The sequence below is a fragment of the Cicer arietinum genome, chromosome 6 (genome assembly GCF_000331145.2).
Source record: "Cicer arietinum cultivar CDC Frontier isolate Library 1 chromosome 6, Cicar.CDCFrontier_v2.0, whole genome shotgun sequence".
Taxonomy (NCBI): Eukaryota; Viridiplantae; Streptophyta; class Magnoliopsida; order Fabales; family Fabaceae; genus Cicer; species Cicer arietinum.
This window is the reverse complement of record NC_021165.2, coordinates 30,525,833-30,545,844: the sequence shown is the minus strand read 5'-3', so window position 1 is coordinate 30,545,844 and position 20,012 is coordinate 30,525,833. Positions and strand designations below refer to the sequence as shown.

Sequence of the window (20,012 nt, the reverse complement as noted above, 5' to 3'; positions counted from 1 at the left end):
ACTTTTTTTTTTAATAATTATGCCCATTATATTTTAATTCTAGTCAACTTAAAATTCTAGTCATATTACCAATGATATACATAGAAAAACAAACCAATCGTTCAGAATTCAGATAGTCATCAAGAGAGGAATTAACAAATTTTGGGTAGTAGCCAAAAGGACAAACTAAACTAGCTTTTTGTTTCCAACTTTTAAAGAAAGAATAAAAAAGTTCCATCAATGAAGGAGAGAGGAAGACAAAAAAAACAGGAAAAAGGGTCATATTTTTTTTTAATATTTTAACCAACACATTTACTTATCACTTTTTCAAAGAAAAACAGGTGGACACTAAATTTTTGCTCCTGAACACATGCCCTTAGAACGCTGATTAGCATTGATGTTCTAAATTTATTTATAACTGATACATTGGTTTTGAGGTCTGAACCATACCAAATTTGAAAAGAATCTCCTGTCATGTCATGGAAGCATGTTCATTGTAAAATTTGAAGAGAATTATTACATGGAAACATGCAATCCTACAAAATAGATTGAAATTATAAGAAGCTAGTATCTATGAAACAAATTCATTTGTTTAACTTTCATTTTTCTCTTTTGAAAAAATGTTTGACTAAATCCTAGTTAGTAAAATGAAGATATAAGGGTCTTTATTTTCTACAATTTCAACTGCATTTGCACTTGCAATAGGTCCCTCGTAGAAAACACTTTATGTAATTATGATTGAGCTCATGATGATGATAAACTTTTGACGAACTTTTTAGTCTGCATGAGAAGAAAGAAATATGTGAGAAAGCAAACACAATAACTACAGTGTGTCAGTTTCCGTATAGTTTTTTCTCAAACCAAACGGATCCATAATGCATTTTTGGAGTATTCATATTCTACCTGTTCTAGGGTTAGAAACATGATCACGTTCCAAGATCCCAGCCGTCCAAAATTTGGGAGGAACCCTTTATAAAACGCCAAGGGTCCCTGAAAAACATCAAATTACACAACATTAGTTTTGATAAAAGACAACCCTTTGACATTGTAGCCCCTTGTGTATCATATCCACCAATATGGTTTTAAATTGTGGTTGCAGTTATAGTTTGTAGTTGCGCAACGAACCTTTATATTACGATAAAATGCAGGAAAATATGGTCGACTTGGCCATATTGCAGTTACAATGTCAATATTGTGGCCGCAATTATGGTTGCATATTGCAATTTAAAACCATGTCCACCAGATACTATTATATATATGACAAAGTAGTCAAAATAATTTTATGCACCTATCTAAACAGGAAAGGTTTCCCATAGAATTAATGGTTGTACCAAAATCAGAAAAGGTAGTAAATGTTTTTAACAGAGAAAAATTCATTATGGTGGAAGGCAACATACATCATTCTTCAAGGTTTTGACAAAACAATCAAGGGTGCTTTTGTAACTAGAATCTCCCATCATTCTCGACTTGACCTGCATATTCACCAAAAGGAAGATAGAACAATAGAAATTAGTGGAATGGAATGGTAAAAATGCAAAAGCAAGAAGCTCACTTCATCTCTTACAACCAAAATGAAAAATGAAGCAAAAAAGAAAATCTTATACAAGCTATAAAAGCTAACTGATTCTACCATTGTGTAATCATTCTGGGATTCTTATTAATTACCACTATAAGTTGAAAAAATAGAAAATATAAAAAGCCAAATCAACGATGTATATTAAGTAAACACTTCAAAATTACCACATCAACCGGGGAGCCGATACAGACAGCGAAAAACCCTGCCCCAAGGCCAGAAAGGAGATGAGTTAAAACATTGTCAGTGAATCCTGGAATTTTCAAAATAGTCTGCATAAAAAAAAAATTAGTTAGTTATTAAAAAATTTACAACATTATCAGGAAAAAGAAAACTTTCACAATGCAGCCACCAGTAACTTTTAAATTAGAGAAAAAAGACTGCATTGTCAGTGTAAATAAATTTTACACAAACAGTTAATAAGAATTATTGATTTTGTCATCTCACCACACAATTGTAATTGTCTTCATAAAATAACTACACAATCAACAGTTCATGTTGGCTATCAGTTTAAAATTATTTACACTGACAGTGCATGTCCATTAAACCCTTTAAATTACCTGTTTCACTTGATCATAGCTGGCCAGTTCAGCAGCGTTGATAATACCATTTCTTGCTATGTTAGGGCCAAGCCCTGTCCATAGAGCTCCAACTCCTTCCTGAGTATTAGATGCAAATTTTTAAACAAAAAAAAAGTTAGAAACTAAAACAAACAAAATACATATTTCTATTTCATTAATCATGTTAAGTTAAATGTATAGACCTGTCTCACGATTGACGAATAAGCATTTAAAGATCCTGAGTAGCGCCTGGGAACACCCGGAGGTAATTTTCCTTCTGCTTGAAGTCTTACTTTGACAAGATCAGTTGGATTTGCCACTGTTATTGCAACAGCACCTGTTGACAAAACAAATTGAACAGTTGTACTCAATGAGTATCTAGGTAGAGATAACACAAATACCTGTGAGGAAAAAAGTAAATAATCCAAACATCTTAAAATAAATTCATATCATAGCACACCGACAAATTATTCCCATAACATTCAACATTGAGTTTTACCAGTCGTAAATGCAGCTAAAATTTTCTTTGACAGTGGAACATCACCAACATGGTCACTTCCCGTATAGAGAGTCTTAACCTGTTAAAAACCCCGTGCAATTTACAACATCAGATAGATAATCAAACAATGCAAATAAACTATGATAAATGAACAAGACTCGAATCTCACAGGCTCATATAACCCAATTCTTAATCCTCCATACAAACATTGACGATGTAGCCCTGGGACAATGCCCTTCCATAGTGCTGAAAGACCTTCTTCCCTGGCAATGGTTGAAACTGTTCCCAGCATACCCTTGTATTTTGGTAATGAGACTACATCACCAGCTACAGCTTGTTTTTGGAGCTGAAGCCTAACTTTGGCAGTGTCCAAAGGTATGGTACAAATCTATTTCAATTACAAGAACTTATGAGCAAGAACTTTAAATATAGCTACAAGTGAGTACCTATAAAAGCAACATGAGAACTAACAAATGAACAGGACATGAGAAACACAACAAGAAATCAGTAATAAATATAAGTAAGCGGAATCAGTCTCCACTTATAGAAACATAGGGAAAAAAAAATTCCACATATTTAAGGACTACTGTCGCTACATAACCTTCCACAATGTAGAAGCTGTTTCGATAGAAGATAATTTGAAAGAGTATTCAATTTTGGCAATTATAACTTTTTTGCCAGTTCAGTTAATAGAAGCTAGATCTGCATGTGCAAAATGGCATACTGTATTTGAATGATAAAAAATGAACGAGAATATAAAGGGAAAGGGAGGAAGTTCCTTGTTTGCGAGTATAAAAATAGATTTAAGAAAATTTAAGGGTAATGGAGTTCCATTCTATCCTTTGATAATTTTCCAAATAAGATGAACGATATCTTTGTCCAAACCCTTGCCTTCCATTTTCCATCGCTTCCCACTCGTTTCCTTCCATTCCATTCACCAAAAAACATCCAAGAGGATTCCCATCCATATAGGTCATTGCAATTTCCAAGTCAAGCATTTTTGTCCAAGAAATTTAATTCCAACATGTACAAATCAACAAGGAGGGAAAAGAAAACTCCCGATCCACCTTAATACTCGAAAAAATGAATAACCCTGATTGAAAAGCACATGCCTTTCATCACATCAGAGCATTCAAAACCATTGTGACTGACCACCATTAGTGGCTCTAGCAGCGGTATAGTGCCATAGCATAGCAAAATTTGGACAAACCGTTGTTATTCTACGATATGCGGTTAAGTACAAAGTGTTGTCAAATTTCGGCTATAGCATAACGAAATTATAACAAACCTCTATTCTCTGCAATTGGCAACATTTCTAATTACAGAAAGAGAAAGGTAAAAATTATTGGAGTACTGAGTCTAGTCAGGGGTCTAAATTTTATGTATTAAAGAAAGCTTACTTTACAAGCCTTTGTCACACAAAATACTATATAAACAAAATAGCACTCATTATGCCAAAGATTTACAGACCCCGGAGAACTAACAAAAGCATCCCTTATATAACAACATAAATGTTGTTTGAAAATCAATTTGGGACACCTAAATTCAAAAACTTTTTACATGGTTAATGCGATTTACTCACGTGGTCAATTAAGTGTTAGATTTAGTTAATAGTTATATTATGTGTCGCAAATCACTACTGTTGAACTTCATTAACCACAAATTTATTAACTGCGATTTTTCAAGTGTTCAAATCTACATTTAGTTGGAACACCTGAAATCGTGGTGAATAACTGATTAACCATTCATTGAACTGTGTTAACCACATATGTGAACTGCTTTAACCATTTCAAATGTTGTCGAATTTAAGTGTTCTAAATTGGTGTTCACGTGACATTTGTGTTCTAACAAAGACAAAGACTTAGTAACCCTTTTGAATCAAACCCCTTCTTCCCCCAAACATTCAACTTAATTCCATAAAAACATTCACTTGATCTTCCAATTTTCTTCTCAACCAATACCAAAGAAGTTCCAATCACATGGTCTTATTAGTCTTGCCTAATATTTTAAAAAACTGTCCGCGACAGAGAAGTTAGCCGCAACAAAAAGGTAAAGGTAGCCACCGAACTTCAACTCAAATGGATAAAAAAACACATTTTTAGAATGTATCTAGATACTACCTTACCTTAATCTCTAGTGCTGATCTTCTCTCGTCTCTCAATCAGTATTATATATTATATGATAATACAAATAATTTTAATAAAATTTGTGCAATCTTGTGATTAATTAGCACCGCGACGACCGCTGTCCGTAACTTAACATCCATAATACTCGAAATCGCGAAATCCTAACGCTGGCAGCTATTTAAAACCTTGCTCTTGCCAATTTGGTTTTCTTCTTTGCACTTGAATTATTTGAACTCTTAAAATTCAAACATTCAACTAAATTCCACAAAAACATTCACTTGATCAACCAATACCAAATAATCACATAGAACTAGCTAGTAATTCCATTCCATCAAAGTACTAATCAGATCCATTACTACTTGTAAACATGATCATTATACACAAAATAATGATTTAATCACAAGATATGGAAAGAAAAAAAAAGAAAGAAAAAAAATGGCATTGATTTAAGGCATGAGAAGAATGAATGACCTCAGCGAAACATGCGGAGAAAGCACTGCTGGCAAAGATTCCAGCGAAAGAGATGTCGGATTTGGAGTTAGAATCTGCTGCTACCATGTCAATAATAATAATAAATATTAATAATTCAGAGAAAAATGAAGAAGGAACCGAAAGGTTGCGTTTGAGAATTGAGAATTTGGGTTGTTCCTTTCTTTCTTTCCCTTTGATCACTTTTGCTTTTGTTTTGAAACAAGCGCTCTGTAAGTGAAGTAATGTGGTATTTGGAAATTGGGTTCTGACTCAAAAGTAAAATCATCAATCTTATCAAAAATTTAAAGTCATTATAAAAATAAAAAAATTGTTATCGACTGCTTATTTTTAAAATTATTTCTGTTTTCTTTCGATAAAATAACTTTTAAAAAAATAATTTTTAACTTTTAAAAGTTTTTGTTTACTTGTTGGTACATTTTAAAAAAAAAAAAAAATCATTTCATCTGTCCCACACTGATCAATGTATTTTTTGAAAAAAGAATTGTCCCAAAATATCTTTTTTTTCGATCTTCAAAGTATCATTAGTTATTTTGCTTTTTTACTCTACCTTTTTTTTTTTACCAAAAGAGGCTGATAAATTAATTAAAAAAAATGGGTACTTAGCCCTTTACAATTAGTTTGCATAATATTACTAAAAATACAAAAAATATTAGTCATTAAACATAAATTTAGTAAGTCGTGTAAGTCCTCTTTAGCAAGAAAATATACATTAGGATTTGCTTTATGAAATGTGTCGAAGGGGTGCTCCAATCAAGAAGATGGAGGAAAGAGTAGACCTCTTTCAAAACGAGGTTGGAAATCTCTGAGAAAGACATACCCCTAATAATAGAAACTAGAGGCTTGGAATCTCTTTAAAAAATGACTAATTTTAGGCCTAAATTTTGAGTCACGCTAACACTATAAACAAGAACTCAAGCTTTAGTAAAGAGGACATTACCAGCGTCTAAGTTGCCATAAAAATCGATGCAATAATTACTATCCTGAATCAAACCACCAAAATAAGAGTTCCAAGTAATAAGTTGGAAAGTACGATCAACCTTCATTTAAAATAGATAAAAGGGTCGTTGTTCAATTATCTTCAGTAAAAGAAGTCCTATGTTCCCAAAACCCAGAAGACTTGCTTGTCTCTTTAAGAGCTAAATGGATTTGATGTTAAGTTTTTATGAAAAAGTCAATATACAAAGAAGAAGGGTTAGAGAAAGTCAGTTCATTTATATCCTTCCAAAGCATCCAAACGATAACTCTAAGGCAAGTAAGCCAAAACCAAGGGACGCAATCAATATTATTTGTAGATATATTCCAATGCACCCAAGCATGTAGACCTAAACTGAAGAAGTAAACCTACTGATCCAACTTAATGATACTGTTCCAGAAATAAAAAATCAGCTCGCAATAATAGAGAATATGCATTATAGACTCATAGATGGAGTTACAATGAGGGAAGTGTCACCCAGGCTTATAGATGGAGTTACAATGAGGGCAAGTGTCATCCAGGGTCATAATGCATATTTTCTGCTCTTCATTCGTCAATATCTTTCTATGAGCAAACTTCTATATGAATGACTTGATATTATTCGGACCAGACCAATACCCAGTTTTAAGAAAAATAAAAGGGTCAAATGCAGTTTTATAGTCTCTCTATTTTTACCAATTTACAAAATTGATCCCCTATTTTAAAATATGACGATTTTGGTCCTTCATTTTGAATTTTTAACTAAAAAATGACGATGCGATATGCTTTAAATAACATGACATATGATACGATGATATAGAATGCTTAACACCCATGAAATCACAATAAAACCTTCTAAAAATTTAATTTTCAACTTCGAAAAATTTTCATTTTTGTAATTTAACTAATGCATATAGATAGTTCTATATTATTAAATTGTATGACATATCATCTAAAATATGTCAATTGTTATTTTTTTAGTTCAAAAATCTGAAGAAGAGACCAAAATTATCAACTTTTAAAATAGGGAGATCAATTTTGTGAATTTGTGAAAATAGAGGAATTAAAACTATAATTAAGTCAAAATAGAATTATGCTCTTGTTCAATATCCTCCACAACGTTAGACAAAATGTCATATGTCAACTTGAGAGAAAATTGACCATTTGCTCTCGGGAACCAATTAGGGAATTCAGCATCTTAATTATGTATAGGTGGTTGTGTAGCCGCATTTTGCACAAGCCTCATATAAGAGAAGATGTTTGAGCAGATCCGCATGCTAGCTACCATTATATGCATAAAAAGGATGCCGAAAATTCATCTTGACCTTTAGGAATCCACCCGTACCATTAATTCTAGATGGAGCCACAACCCAGAAGCCAATTGTCCTTCCAAAAGTTGGTATCAGGACCATTTTGCACTGTCCACGCAATATTACAATCCACTTCTTGTTAGGTTTGAGAAATAGCTCACCACGTAATTAATACTAAATGTTCACTTTCAGTCGGATTTGACCATTTCACATCATCTATGCAATATTCAGTTTTATCCTCTAATTAATATTAAATGTGTCAATTCCAATTTAATAAGTTCCACTTTGTATTAACGATAATATTGATTACATGGCAATCTAATAAAATTGTATTCTCTTTCTTTTATTTATACATTTTTCTTAATCATAATGAAATAAATACGTGACTACATTGTGAGACAAAGGAAGTATAACATAAAAATACTCTAAAAATGGGTTGAAATGAGAACACGATTTTGTAAAACTTTTTGTAGTAGCAATGCATTGGAATTGGATCCTCTCCATTTGTATTTGTCTCAATCTCTCTCAATACTAAATTCTAGCTTTTAAATTATTTAATGGTAGAAAGATAAAAGCATAGTTATTAGAAGAAAGAAAAAACATAACAAAATCTCAGCATACAAATAAACATAAGAACTAAATTGATAGTAAATGATTAAATATATGGACTAAATTAATAGTGAATGGTTAAAATAAAAGACATAATTGATAATAACCGGTTAAATATAAGGACTAACTTACTATCAATTTAGTACCTATATTTAATTACTTATTATCAATTTAGTACCTATATTTAATTACTTACTATCAATCTAGTTCATAACATACTTTCAAAACGATTAATATAAATAAAATTTGATAGAATCAGATACTTTTTTGAAATATTCATAATCATATGAACTTATTTAAGAGCATCCTCCAAAGTTAGGCACGAATTTGGTGGTTTACAACAAAAAGTGCACAAATACATAAGGTACATAATGACATGTTATTATCATCTGAATGTTCAATTTGTATTTCTAAAATTCTTTTATTGGGAAAAAATATTCTAATAAATACCAAATAGAATAATGGTACTGCACTGTCAATGTAAACAGATTTATACTTACAAACAACATGAACCATTGATTTTATAGTTTTTAATAGATTAAAGTTATAATTATGAGATGAAATAATAAGATCAATGGTAACTAATCACTAGTTCACTACCCTTTTTCTCAACACCAAAAGGGCTAGAAGGATAACCCTTTCCAAGATCTAATATAGTTAGCTTATCTAAAAATCTGTCATCAGATGCCATAAGGAAAAAAAAAAAAACTCCACCGTGCATGCTAAAGAAGAAGAAAAAAATCAGACAATATGTTACAAATGATTCAGACTTGGCACAATCAAATCATTCTAATACAAACTAAACGTTTTAACATTTATCAATTATCATATGAAACAAGAGAAAGAGGATCCATATTAATAGGTCTAAATAAATGAAAGAATAATATTCATCCACAACTTTTGTGATATTTCAAAATGAGTACAATAGAATCTAAAAAAGAATAGAACAGTTGTCAAATTAATTTGAAATCAATTTGATTTTGTTGAGTTACATATAAAAGTAGAACACAAAAGGGTATAACAACTACAAACCTTAGGTGTATATGATAAAAAATGTCTTGAGATTGCTTAAAATTTGAACTCCAAACATATCAACAGAATAAAGTAGAAACAAGTGTTTTGGATCATAAGCAAATAGAGAAGAAAATAATAAGCATATATTAGATATGAAGTAACAACATCTTAACTTTCACAAGGATCAAACATCATAGTTGTCGATGTTCATCAAGGTATATAATCATATTTCAATTTTAAGAAGCACCGACATTGTAATAGTCATGGTGTATGTTTCAACAATACTTACATATACTGTTATACATGCCGAGTTAAACGGAATTTTGTTACACCGAAGGAAGAAGTAAAGATAATCTGGTCAAGAACTTGAACTTATTTATCGCTTTACAAGAAATATATCAGAAAGGATGGAATTTTGAAAAAGGTCATGGCATGTCTATTTAACTTATAAGGCAGTAAACACATTTAACAAAAACCTGTTGAAAAGCGAAGCATAATATTAAAACTTATGAACTTAAATTGGAATCCTCTCCTTTGGTGGGCTCAATGTATGTTTCAGATGCATCAGTAATCTGTACCGAAGTAACTGGGTCGGTTGAATAATTGGAAGTTGCTGACTCCACAACTTCTGTATCAGCAGCAGACTTATAAACAAGTCCCTGTGCCTCCACAGCTTCACGCGCTGCTTTTTCTTTTGCTTTTTTGGCTCTTTCCAATACATCTTCCTGTATAAGCATTATACTTTCAAATGAGTAAAAGATGTGCGTCTAAATCTAAAATAACTCCATAAGTGAAGGTATGTTTATGATACATCCATTTTAAATTGAGCACCACTAGATTGGTATATAAAACGCTGACACAAGCACGGACACTGGATATGACACTGACAGGTAAACGCTAATAATAATTTGAGAACATAAAAGTGATTCAATGTAACAAATATGTATCTATTATCTATATCAGATACCGACACATGTCAGACACTGGTTATACCTTCAATTTATCCCAATAATTCAAACATGATATGCCATCGTACCTTTTTGGAATATAAAATTGACTGTAGACTACATGAAAAATTTTGTTCGTAACTACTAGAATTTGGAATACTTTTAATCAGATAATTTGACAAGTCCCAACACCTATAACATCATTGTCAAATTAAAACTATAATACTAAAAGTTTTCATATACCAGCAATTAGGATCACCTATTGAACATTAAGGTCCAACAGAAGTGCCCAACTATACACCGCAACTCATATTACAATCTAACATCGGTTACCAGAGCAACCAAAATCAGGGTTGTCAATTGCAGAAAATAGCAGTTTGTTCAAATTCCACTATGCTATAATGCTAAAGCGCAACTATAGCCTTCTTAGCCTTACAACAATTTGTAATTAATAGTGTAGCCCTGAAAAATAGCGATTTGTTCAAACTCCGCTATGCTATAGTGCCGCTATAACCATAATTTGACAGCATTGTCTAAAATGTAGCATAGAAACACATTTCCAAAAAAAAAAATCTACAAGCAGATCATAGTTTTTCAATAAAAAGAATTAGTAGGCAACAACATTGTGTATGTAGTCCTGAAGTAAATCCATGAAACAACAGATTAAAAATTTATAGTTTATATCATAAATACAGCACAACACAATGTAAGTTTAAACTGTCCCTTACCTGAAAGTCTTGTACTTGTCTTTGTTGTTCAGCTTGAAGTCTTCCAACTGTACTCAAGAACTCGCCAACTGTGGACTCGATTCGCTCATTTAGAGCTTCAGCCAGAGCTTTTCCCAAGAAAAATGCATCTAGAACATTTTTGCTGCTGCTATCACCATCACCTACATAATCACCTACTTTAAAAAACTACAAAATCGAGCACCTAAAACCAAAAACCTAAGATAGATAGATTTAAATGAATTAATTCCTTCGATGTAAACTACATATTTACGAGTACGTAATTACAAATTTGGAATTTGGCAAAATAAATCCTTAAGAATGGATTATCAGTCATCAGTAAATTGTGGACCAACCAGTGCCATAAATCGCAGATTGTAAAACATAACGGTCTGTTCAAATTTAGCTACACTACAATGCTATAGCATGCAACTATAGTCGCTATTTAACAACACTTTGTACTAAACAGTGTATAGCAAAACAATAGCAATTTGTTCATATTTCGCTATGCTATAGCACCACTACAGCGGCTATTTGACAACATTGGGAAAAACCTAATTTACTTGTAAAGCAAAATGAATGCAAGCTTAATGATGGGAATTCTTATAATTCCAAACAACTACCTACAATTCAATGGCTCATCCTAAAATTAAAACAGACCATTTACCAAATGTGAAATAATCTAATCAACCCCACAACCCCAAAACAAATTACATAAAACTACAACATGGTAACAATTTAAGAACTAGAAACAGCAGTAAGATGAAAAAAAAAATTAAATCAACATCAACCTACCCACAAACATAACTTGATTTTAGTAATTAACCTTCATGCAATTCAAGAACACACATCATTAACATTACTCCCTCCATTCCATATATTCAGTAGTTTAAAGTTTTCACACACAGTTAAATAAAAAATGTTTATCAATATAATTTATAAAAAAATTAAACAAACATAAACTTTTATGTCATTTTATATTTATAAGCTACTTCAACGAAAAATGAGTTAACCAAACACTAACCTATGTTTGGTTCCACGTTTGGAGCGGTCAGAATTGATTATAAAGGTTAAGTAAAATTGGTTTTGCCTCAAAAATCGATTATAACTTGAAGATAGAATTTGTAACTTTTAAATCTAAACGTTATATTTAACACTGAAATATTTTTTCTGACCAACATTGAAATTTATTGTTCAACTCACTTTAACAAAAATGTATCCAAACATAAACTACTTATATTCAAAATCAATTTCAGTCACTGCATAAATCAAACATGCACTAAATTTCAATCAATTAATCCCATCTATCAACTAACTTTTCAACTATCATCTATAAGCTAGTTTATCATCTATAAACTAGCTTATAGCTAGCTTAGTTTTACCAAAGAAACCCTAGAAATACTCCACTACAAATAATCTCATAAAAACAAATTATATAATTGAGAAAAAAAAATGTATTCATTGGATTTCTAATTCACAAATTGTTTTGAAAAAAATAAAAAAACAAAAATGACCAAATATTTGGAATGGAAAAACGCAAAAGAAAATAGAGAAAGGAAAAGAAATATTGTACTACCAGAGGGGGGTCCACCAGGGAAGAAGGTACTGTTGCAGCGAAATCCAGTTGAATGAAAACCCCTTTTAGTGGGAAGTTGAATGCATGTGGATGCGGAAGAAGAAGAAGGAACGAGGATGTTGGAAATGAAAAAGGAAGTATTGGTTTTGGACAACAACCTAGGCGGAGATGCGAAGGTTGTCGGAGATGGAGAAGGGGAGAGGGTAGTGTTCATTTTCTTCTCTTTCAAAACACAGACAGACACACACTATTGTTGTGTCGATGTGTTTTGCTGTTAATCTCACACAAGGTGTAGTACTACTTCAAAATTCAATTAATGTGTGTTTTCATTTTTTTATTCTTTAATATTTAATAAAACTACTAAAATATCTTGTACAAAATAAAAACTAATAAAATATCTGTTCATTGACATTAGCTTGGTTTGTTACAAATATTTTTATAGTATTTCATCTTTGAAATTTTAAAATAAAACTTCAAATAAAAAAACTAATTTAAATAATTTATAATAAAATATCACTTTGAGTATTTTAACTATTTTACAATATTTTTGGACAATAAAATTTCTCAAGTATTTAAAAGAATGATTAAAATGAAAAAATTATTTTAAGAAGTTTCTCATAAAAATTATTTTTGAGAAACACATCTTTTTTGTAAAAAGAAAATTTATGATAAAAATATAATTTTTATCATGTTAAAATCTTTTATAATAAATATTTAAATTATTAAATGTTAAAATTATTTTTTTAATTTAAAAAAATTAGTCAAAAATAAATTATATTTGTGACAAATTCTCATAAAAACCTTATTTATGTATATATATATAAAATTAAAATTATTTTTAAAAAAATTCGTAACAAACGAGACTATTATATTATTAAGATATTTAAAAATTTATTATAAAATATTATCAAAATTGACGTAAAAACTATTTAAATATAATATCTTCTTTACACTTGAAAGTAAAATATTAAAATATATATATTATAATTTGTTTGACAGAATATTTTATATTAACTTATATAGATGGATGAGTCCTCGTATATGTGGCTGGATTAGTGAGCAAAACAACCTAAAATGAGTTATATAACTTACAAGAAGAAGGTCAAGTTAACATCAAAGAAACTAACATCACCACTTATTAGACTATGTTTAATGGAAATTAAGTTGATAGCAAATACGTTAATCGGTAGTTAATAACTTATAGTTTATAAGTGATAATTGTTAAATTAATTGAAGTGATTAATAATGTTATTGGTTCAATTAGTTTAAAAACATAAAATGACATAAATGAGCATTTTAAATTAAAAATAAATTTTATATCAATTAATGTTTAAGATATTTTAAAATTTATTAAAATGATATTTTTTTATTTAGCTAGATTATTTATTTTAAGTTATAATAAGTAAATCATTTTAAAATATTAAAAATTATTTTAAAATTCAAATATTTATAAATAATTTAAAATTATAATAAATAAATTATTTATTAATCAAATATATTATTTATTTAGTTAATTTATTTATTTTAAATTATAATAAACAAATTATTTTAAACTATTTACTTAAAAATACTATTTATTAAAATTATTTTAAATATACAAATTATTTATAAACAAATTATTTATTTAAAATTATTTACAAGTGTATTTGTTTTAAATTATTATAAATAAATGATAAAGAGTAAAATTGATAGAAAAAATGATAAACTATAAATTCAAAAGTTAATTGAAATAGTTTTTTAAAAAAAACTATAAACTAAGTTAACTTCATAAATAATTGTTATCAATTATGTCTTATAGCTTATAAGCTATAAGTTTGTTTTCTTTACTTTGCCAAACAAACTTTGACTTACTTTTTCCTATAAAATTATATACACAAAAATTATATCTACTGAGAATGTGCTTTTTTATGTGAGAACCAGAAAAACAATTATGAATTTTATTACTAAGTGTGTCACATGACCACTATTATCACTTATATGTCAATCCCAACAACAAATTTATTGTCTTCGTCTCTCCAGTTTCCACTTAATTTTGTCCCCTTTACCACTAACCAAAACCAATTGACAATCAATTGACCCTCCTCTATCTAGAGTTAGACATAGGTGAGAGACCCGCTTATTAATGTAAGGCCTCCAATAAAGGAGGTGAATTGGCCAAGTTGGATCAAGTTCAACGGATGATAATATTGTAGAAGAATTGTATTGTGCACTCCCCCTCTTTTACCTCCCACCCCCCAACCATAAGGAAAAGATCATACTGCCTCTTATTTCATCTATAAAATCCTAAAAAAAACACATTTTCCTTTTTTCACCCATTTCTTCGAAACTTTGAAATATTCAATTCTCCCACCCTATCAAAAATTCGAATCTTTCAAACATCCGAAGTGAAAAAGTAAGGCAACTTTCGAAACTTTCGTTGAATATGAAAGTTTCGAAACATATTTTTTTCAGAAATTTTCAAACTTTCGAAACTTTCTTTAAACTTGAAACTTTTGAAGTACAAAAGTTTCGAAAGTTTCGTTAAACTTGAAAGTTTCGAAGTACAAACTTTTGAAAGTTTCGAACAATACGAAACTTTCGAAACGTAAAAGCTTCGAATATTCTGAAAGTTACGAAAAAAACACGTTTCGAAACTTTGAGATGCATGCAAAGTTTCGAAAGTTTCGTTTCCAGTGAAAGTTTCGAAATGGTTTTTTGGATTTTTTAAATATTTTTCCATTTGTTTTTAATATTGATATATTGATTGATATATTGCAGTGCCTAGAATGAGAGGTGTGTTTGGTCAAATTATTCGCAACTTGATAGGTGACAGAGGTGATGGTGTAGAGAGAATTCCACCAACAACATCAAACAGACGACGCAACGAAGCAAATTGTCCAATTAGGCAGCGTCGTCGAAGACAAGAGGAGGTCCAGGATGATGATGTTGAGTCCACTGAGCATGCACATATGGAAGATGATGTCCCTCAGCCTCCACAGATGGAGCAAGCCGCTGATGATATTCATGATACTTCTGCACATGCTGATGATGCTGATGAGTCGGATGATGCTGCTGATATTGATGAGCAGGATCAGCAGACTGGATTTCCCAGAGGACCAACGGTGACATGTGTGTTGACACAGTACGAGCATCACATGGCTCAGAGGCTATGGGAAGGAGAGGTATTTATGTTTAAGTTTATTTAATTAATTGTATATTTATATAAATGTTTAATTATATTTATGTTTAAGTTTATTTAATTAATTATATATTAATATAAATATTTAATTATATTTATTTTTAAGTTTAATTAATTAATTGTATATTTATATATATGTTTAATTATTTGTTTATTTATGTTTAAGTTTATTAAATTAATTGTATATTTATATATATGTTTAATTATATTTATGTTTAAGTTTAAGTTTATTTAATTAATTATATATTAATATAGATGTTTAATTATATTTATTTTTAAGTTTAATTAATTAATTGTATATTTATATATATGTTTTAATTATTTGTTTATTTATGTTTAAGTTTATTAAATTAATATAGATGTTTAATTATATTTATTATTTGTTTATTAAACTAATAATGCTGCAAGAGCTACACATGAGTACTTAGGTGCAACATGGGAGGAAGCATGTGTTGAGATTAGTTATAACAAATGTGCCCAATATAGATTGCAATAGTTGCGTGATTTATATAGCCGTCTCATTCAAACTAACCAGTTTGAGTGTGCGGCTAGAACGTATTTGTTGCATTTAGTTGGCTGCACTATAGTTTATAATATTTATTAGGGTTGGGTTCAAGAGGGTAGGCGCAGACGGGTTCGGGTCATGGATTTGAGACCATCGGTGACCGACGCGTCCGGATATAGTTTATAATATTTATTATTATTAGTAATTATAATTTTTGGTGTTGGATTGAATACTTACTAAGCCCAATTTGGTCCAATCCAACCCTAATTTCAACACTCACACACAATCCCACAACTAATTTCATCCTCTCGTTCTCTCTTCACTCTCACACAATCACACACGTAGAACAAAACCGCAACCAAAAAGGCCGACATCCATTCTTTCTACTCTGGGTTTTTATCACTTACTATCCCTTCTTTCTCAACTCTATAATTTCTCGTTATCAACTTTTCAATCTCATGTTTAAAAATTGTATACTTTCATCTCTATTGTTTTAAATTTGTTGATCTTATTATAATCTCTCTTGCACTCATTCTTATTTTTGTATCAGAGTTTTTATTTATTTTTATAATGATTAGGGTTTTGTTTTAGCTATTTTTTCTACTTTTTTAGAGTTATGATTTTTTTTACATGTTGTTTTATTAATTAATATTTTGATTTAGCTATTTTTTTTTGCATGATTACAATTTTGTGTTCATATTTTTTTTTTCTTCATATTTATTATAAATCTTCTGATTCAGATTGATGATTTGGGATTGTTGTTAAATTTTTTATATTTATTTACTTTTTTTTATCTATTGATTTTTATTTATAAGACTAATTTTAAACTAATTTTTATTTTATTATCTCTGCTTATTGATTTGCACAATTTTGTCTATGCATTTTCTAGATTTGAGAGGTAAAATATGTTATTAAATTTATTTATTTTTATTATTTTTTAGATTTGTTGATTTGATTTTATATAACTAATTTATTTTTTATTTTTTATTTTTTGTTTCATTTTATCTTCTTATTGGTTTTCATATATGCAAAGTAATATTCTTTTATTTATGTTATAATATTTATTGATTTGCTTTTTGTTATAATATTTTCTATGCATATTGATAATTAATTATTTCTAACCACTATTCTTGGCTTGTGACCCAGAAATATGGAACAACGAGCTAGTAACAACAGCAAATAAGGGGTGGTTGTAAAGGAAGAGCACGGTAAGTTTATGCTTCTATTTTTTTGTTTAGTTTGATGTTTATATATCTTTTTTTATGCTTCTCTATAATGTATATACATATCTCTCAAAAGTATGATATCTTTTTATGTTTATAAATGTATGTTTTTATTTTAAGATTGATTTGAAGCGTATGTTTCTTTAATTCAAGTGTATGCTTTATTTTTAACTTGTAAAAGTATATTTTTTTATAAAAAAAATGTAACTAGTGCTTCAGTTTGCCTTAATGTATGCTTACTTTTTGTAAATTATATTCTTGGGTAATAATCATTTTTATGTTTCTATTTCATGTTTTTATATATTTGAAATGTATGCTATCTTTTTATTGTATTTTTCTTTTTAAGATGTGTTTACATTTTCTGGTTCTTTAATTCAAGTATATGTTTTTATTTTAACTTGTTTTTGATGTTTATGAGTTTTCTTCAAATGTTTACTTTCTTTGTATGCATTCTGTTTTATATCTTTGTATGCTTTATTTTTAACTTGTAAAAGTTTGCTTCTTTTTTTTAAATGTAACTCTAGTGATTCTGTTTTTCTTAATGCATGTTTATTTTTTGTAAATATATTATTGGGTAATATATCTTTTTTATGTTTATATATCTTTTAAATGTATGGTATCTTTTTATGTTATAAATGAATGCTCTCTTTTTAACTTGAAGTTTTCTTTTTAAGATGTGTTTAAAGTTTTTGATTCTTTAATTCAAGTGTATGCTTTCTTTTTAACTTGTATTTGATGTTTATGATTTTTCTTAAAAGTTTGTTTCTTATGTATGCATTATTTTTAATTTTTTTGTACGCTTTATTTTTAACATGTAAAAGTATTTTTTTTTTAAATGTAATTAATGCTTCAGTTTTTCTTAATGCATACTTCTATTTATTTGTAATGCTTCATTTTTTTCTTAATGTATGCTTAATTTTATTTATTATACATTCTTTTAAATTTATTTGAATTCTTTATTAATAACTTGTAATGTATGTTAATTTTATTTCTTTTACACACTTTTAAATTTCTAAATGTATTATATGCATGCATAAGTTTTTTTATGCATGTTTCTCAAATATATGCTTTTGTTTATTATATGTTTTTCTTAATGCTTCCTTTTTTCAATATTATTCTACTATTGTTTAATGAGTACAGTGTGCTAGTTACACATTACACACTCTATGTATAGTTACCCATCCCTTAAATATTTATAACTCCCCTTAAATGTTCAATTATAGCCACTTAAATAATAGAGTAATACAACTCCTCGAATGTTAAATTACATCCACTTAAATTTTAATACATCCCCTTAAAAATTTATTACAACCCTTTAAAAGTCAATAAACTTTAAAAAAAAAATTCAATGTGGTTGGTATTTGTTTATTAAGTCTCCTTCATGATTTCAGTGATGAACCAACCTAGTCAAACTTTACCAACTTTAAATATCAACACTAATGAAGCTTGTGCAACAACAACAACTAAAGTTGTTGAACCTGAATTGGCTAACAATCAAGCTAAAAAGAAGAGAAGGGCTATTGCAAGTGGTCGTAGACAGTAGCTACATGTTGGGAACACTTTAACAAAATTCATTCTAGTGAAGTTGAGGTACAATTTCTCGCGTGTAAATACTGCCACAAAACATACTTGTGAGACTCTTGAACTCACAACACCTCCAACCTCAACTACTACCTTACTAAATGTACCAAAAAACTTGTTGTATCTAATGACCCCACCCAAACTATTCTTACATTTCCTTTTGTAGAAAGATCTGATTTGGTTTCAACAAGTAGTAAATTTAACCTTTAAGCTTGTCGAAGGACATTATCTATTTTTTAGGGTTTTGGATGAACAACCATTCAAAGCAGTGAAAGGTGAAGGATATAAATTCCACATGAGGTATGCTGCTAATATTCTAAAATTAGCTGTAACTGATGGCTTGAAATAATTTTTTTTTTGGAAATCTCTAACATTAGAAATGTTGTTAGATTTGTAAAACCTTCACCTCGTAGGCCTACCAAGTTTATGGAATGTAGTCAATTTGTTGGAATATCTTGTAAAAATTGGTATGTCTTGATGTTTTGACTTGTTCGAACTCGACCTACTTGATGCTTGAGGCCATGAAGAAGTTTCAAGTAGCTTTTGGGAAGTTTGAGGTTGAGGAGTCAAATTATAAGGATTTCTTTGGAGAAGTTGGTCCCCCAACAACTTTTGACTGTGATACAACTAACGCATTTGCAACTTTTTTGAAGTTATTTTATGAGGCAACTTGAATGTTTTCCTCCTCACAACATGAGAGTATACATGCAACTTTTCACTAATTGTCTGCAATCTATTGTGAGCTGCGAAATGCATCTTTGAATGTAAACATCATTTAATCTATTGTGGTTGGGAATATGTTAGTAAGGTATGATAAATATTGGGGTACTATTACAAACATTAATAAGTTGTTGTATTATGGGGTAATTTTTTATCTACGATATAAGTTAAGATATGTTGAGTGGTGCTTTAAGAATATGAATGCAATTAAATCAAAAGTGGCTACTTAATAGATCACATTAATTAAAAAAGATTTAGCTAAAATGTACAATTGGTATAAGCAAGTCCATGACAAAAAAATAATAATAATTCACCACAATTAACTCCCATGGTTGTTGACAATGCATCCCATGATGAAGCCTCTATTGTTGGTGCCCATATTTCACATATGGCTAGAGCACAAGCTTTTGAAGAACATTTGAAAAAGAAATACTCAATTGACC

The 20,012-nt window shown here is 29.5% G+C and overlaps 2 protein-coding genes and 1 long non-coding RNA gene across 3 annotated transcripts; 1 reads left to right on the top strand and 2 right to left on the bottom strand.

The window, feature by feature from the left end:
• Nucleotides 1-350: 350 nt before the first annotated feature.
• Nucleotides 351-5,495, bottom strand: LOC101494398 (mitochondrial uncoupling protein 1-like). Its single transcript, XM_004506600.4, has 9 exons — nucleotides 5,209-5,495; nucleotides 2,781-2,999; nucleotides 2,612-2,690; nucleotides 2,316-2,449; nucleotides 2,113-2,211; nucleotides 1,720-1,824; nucleotides 1,377-1,451; nucleotides 883-969; nucleotides 351-759 (listed from the first exon to the last, which is right to left on the bottom strand). Exons 1-9 carry the CDS (start codon nucleotides 5,293-5,295, stop codon nucleotides 724-726), a joined length of 921 nt encoding a protein of 306 aa, XP_004506657.1. The 5' UTR covers nucleotides 5,296-5,495; the 3' UTR covers nucleotides 351-723.
• A 3,740-nt stretch (nucleotides 5,496-9,235) lies between these two features.
• Nucleotides 9,236-12,656, bottom strand: LOC101494710 (uncharacterized). Its single transcript, XM_004506601.4, has 3 exons — nucleotides 12,363-12,656; nucleotides 10,790-10,950; nucleotides 9,236-9,839 (listed from the first exon to the last, which is right to left on the bottom strand). Exons 1-3 carry the CDS (start codon nucleotides 12,574-12,576, stop codon nucleotides 9,621-9,623), a joined length of 594 nt encoding a protein of 197 aa, XP_004506658.1. The 5' UTR covers nucleotides 12,577-12,656; the 3' UTR covers nucleotides 9,236-9,620.
• A 3,665-nt stretch (nucleotides 12,657-16,321) lies between these two features.
• On the top strand, nucleotides 16,322-19,757 carry LOC140920975 (uncharacterized). Its single transcript, XR_012163787.1, has 3 exons — nucleotides 16,322-16,516; nucleotides 17,192-17,253; nucleotides 18,660-19,757. It is a non-coding gene; the product is annotated as an uncharacterized lncRNA (long non-coding RNA).
• Nucleotides 19,758-20,012: the final 255 nt, after the last annotated feature.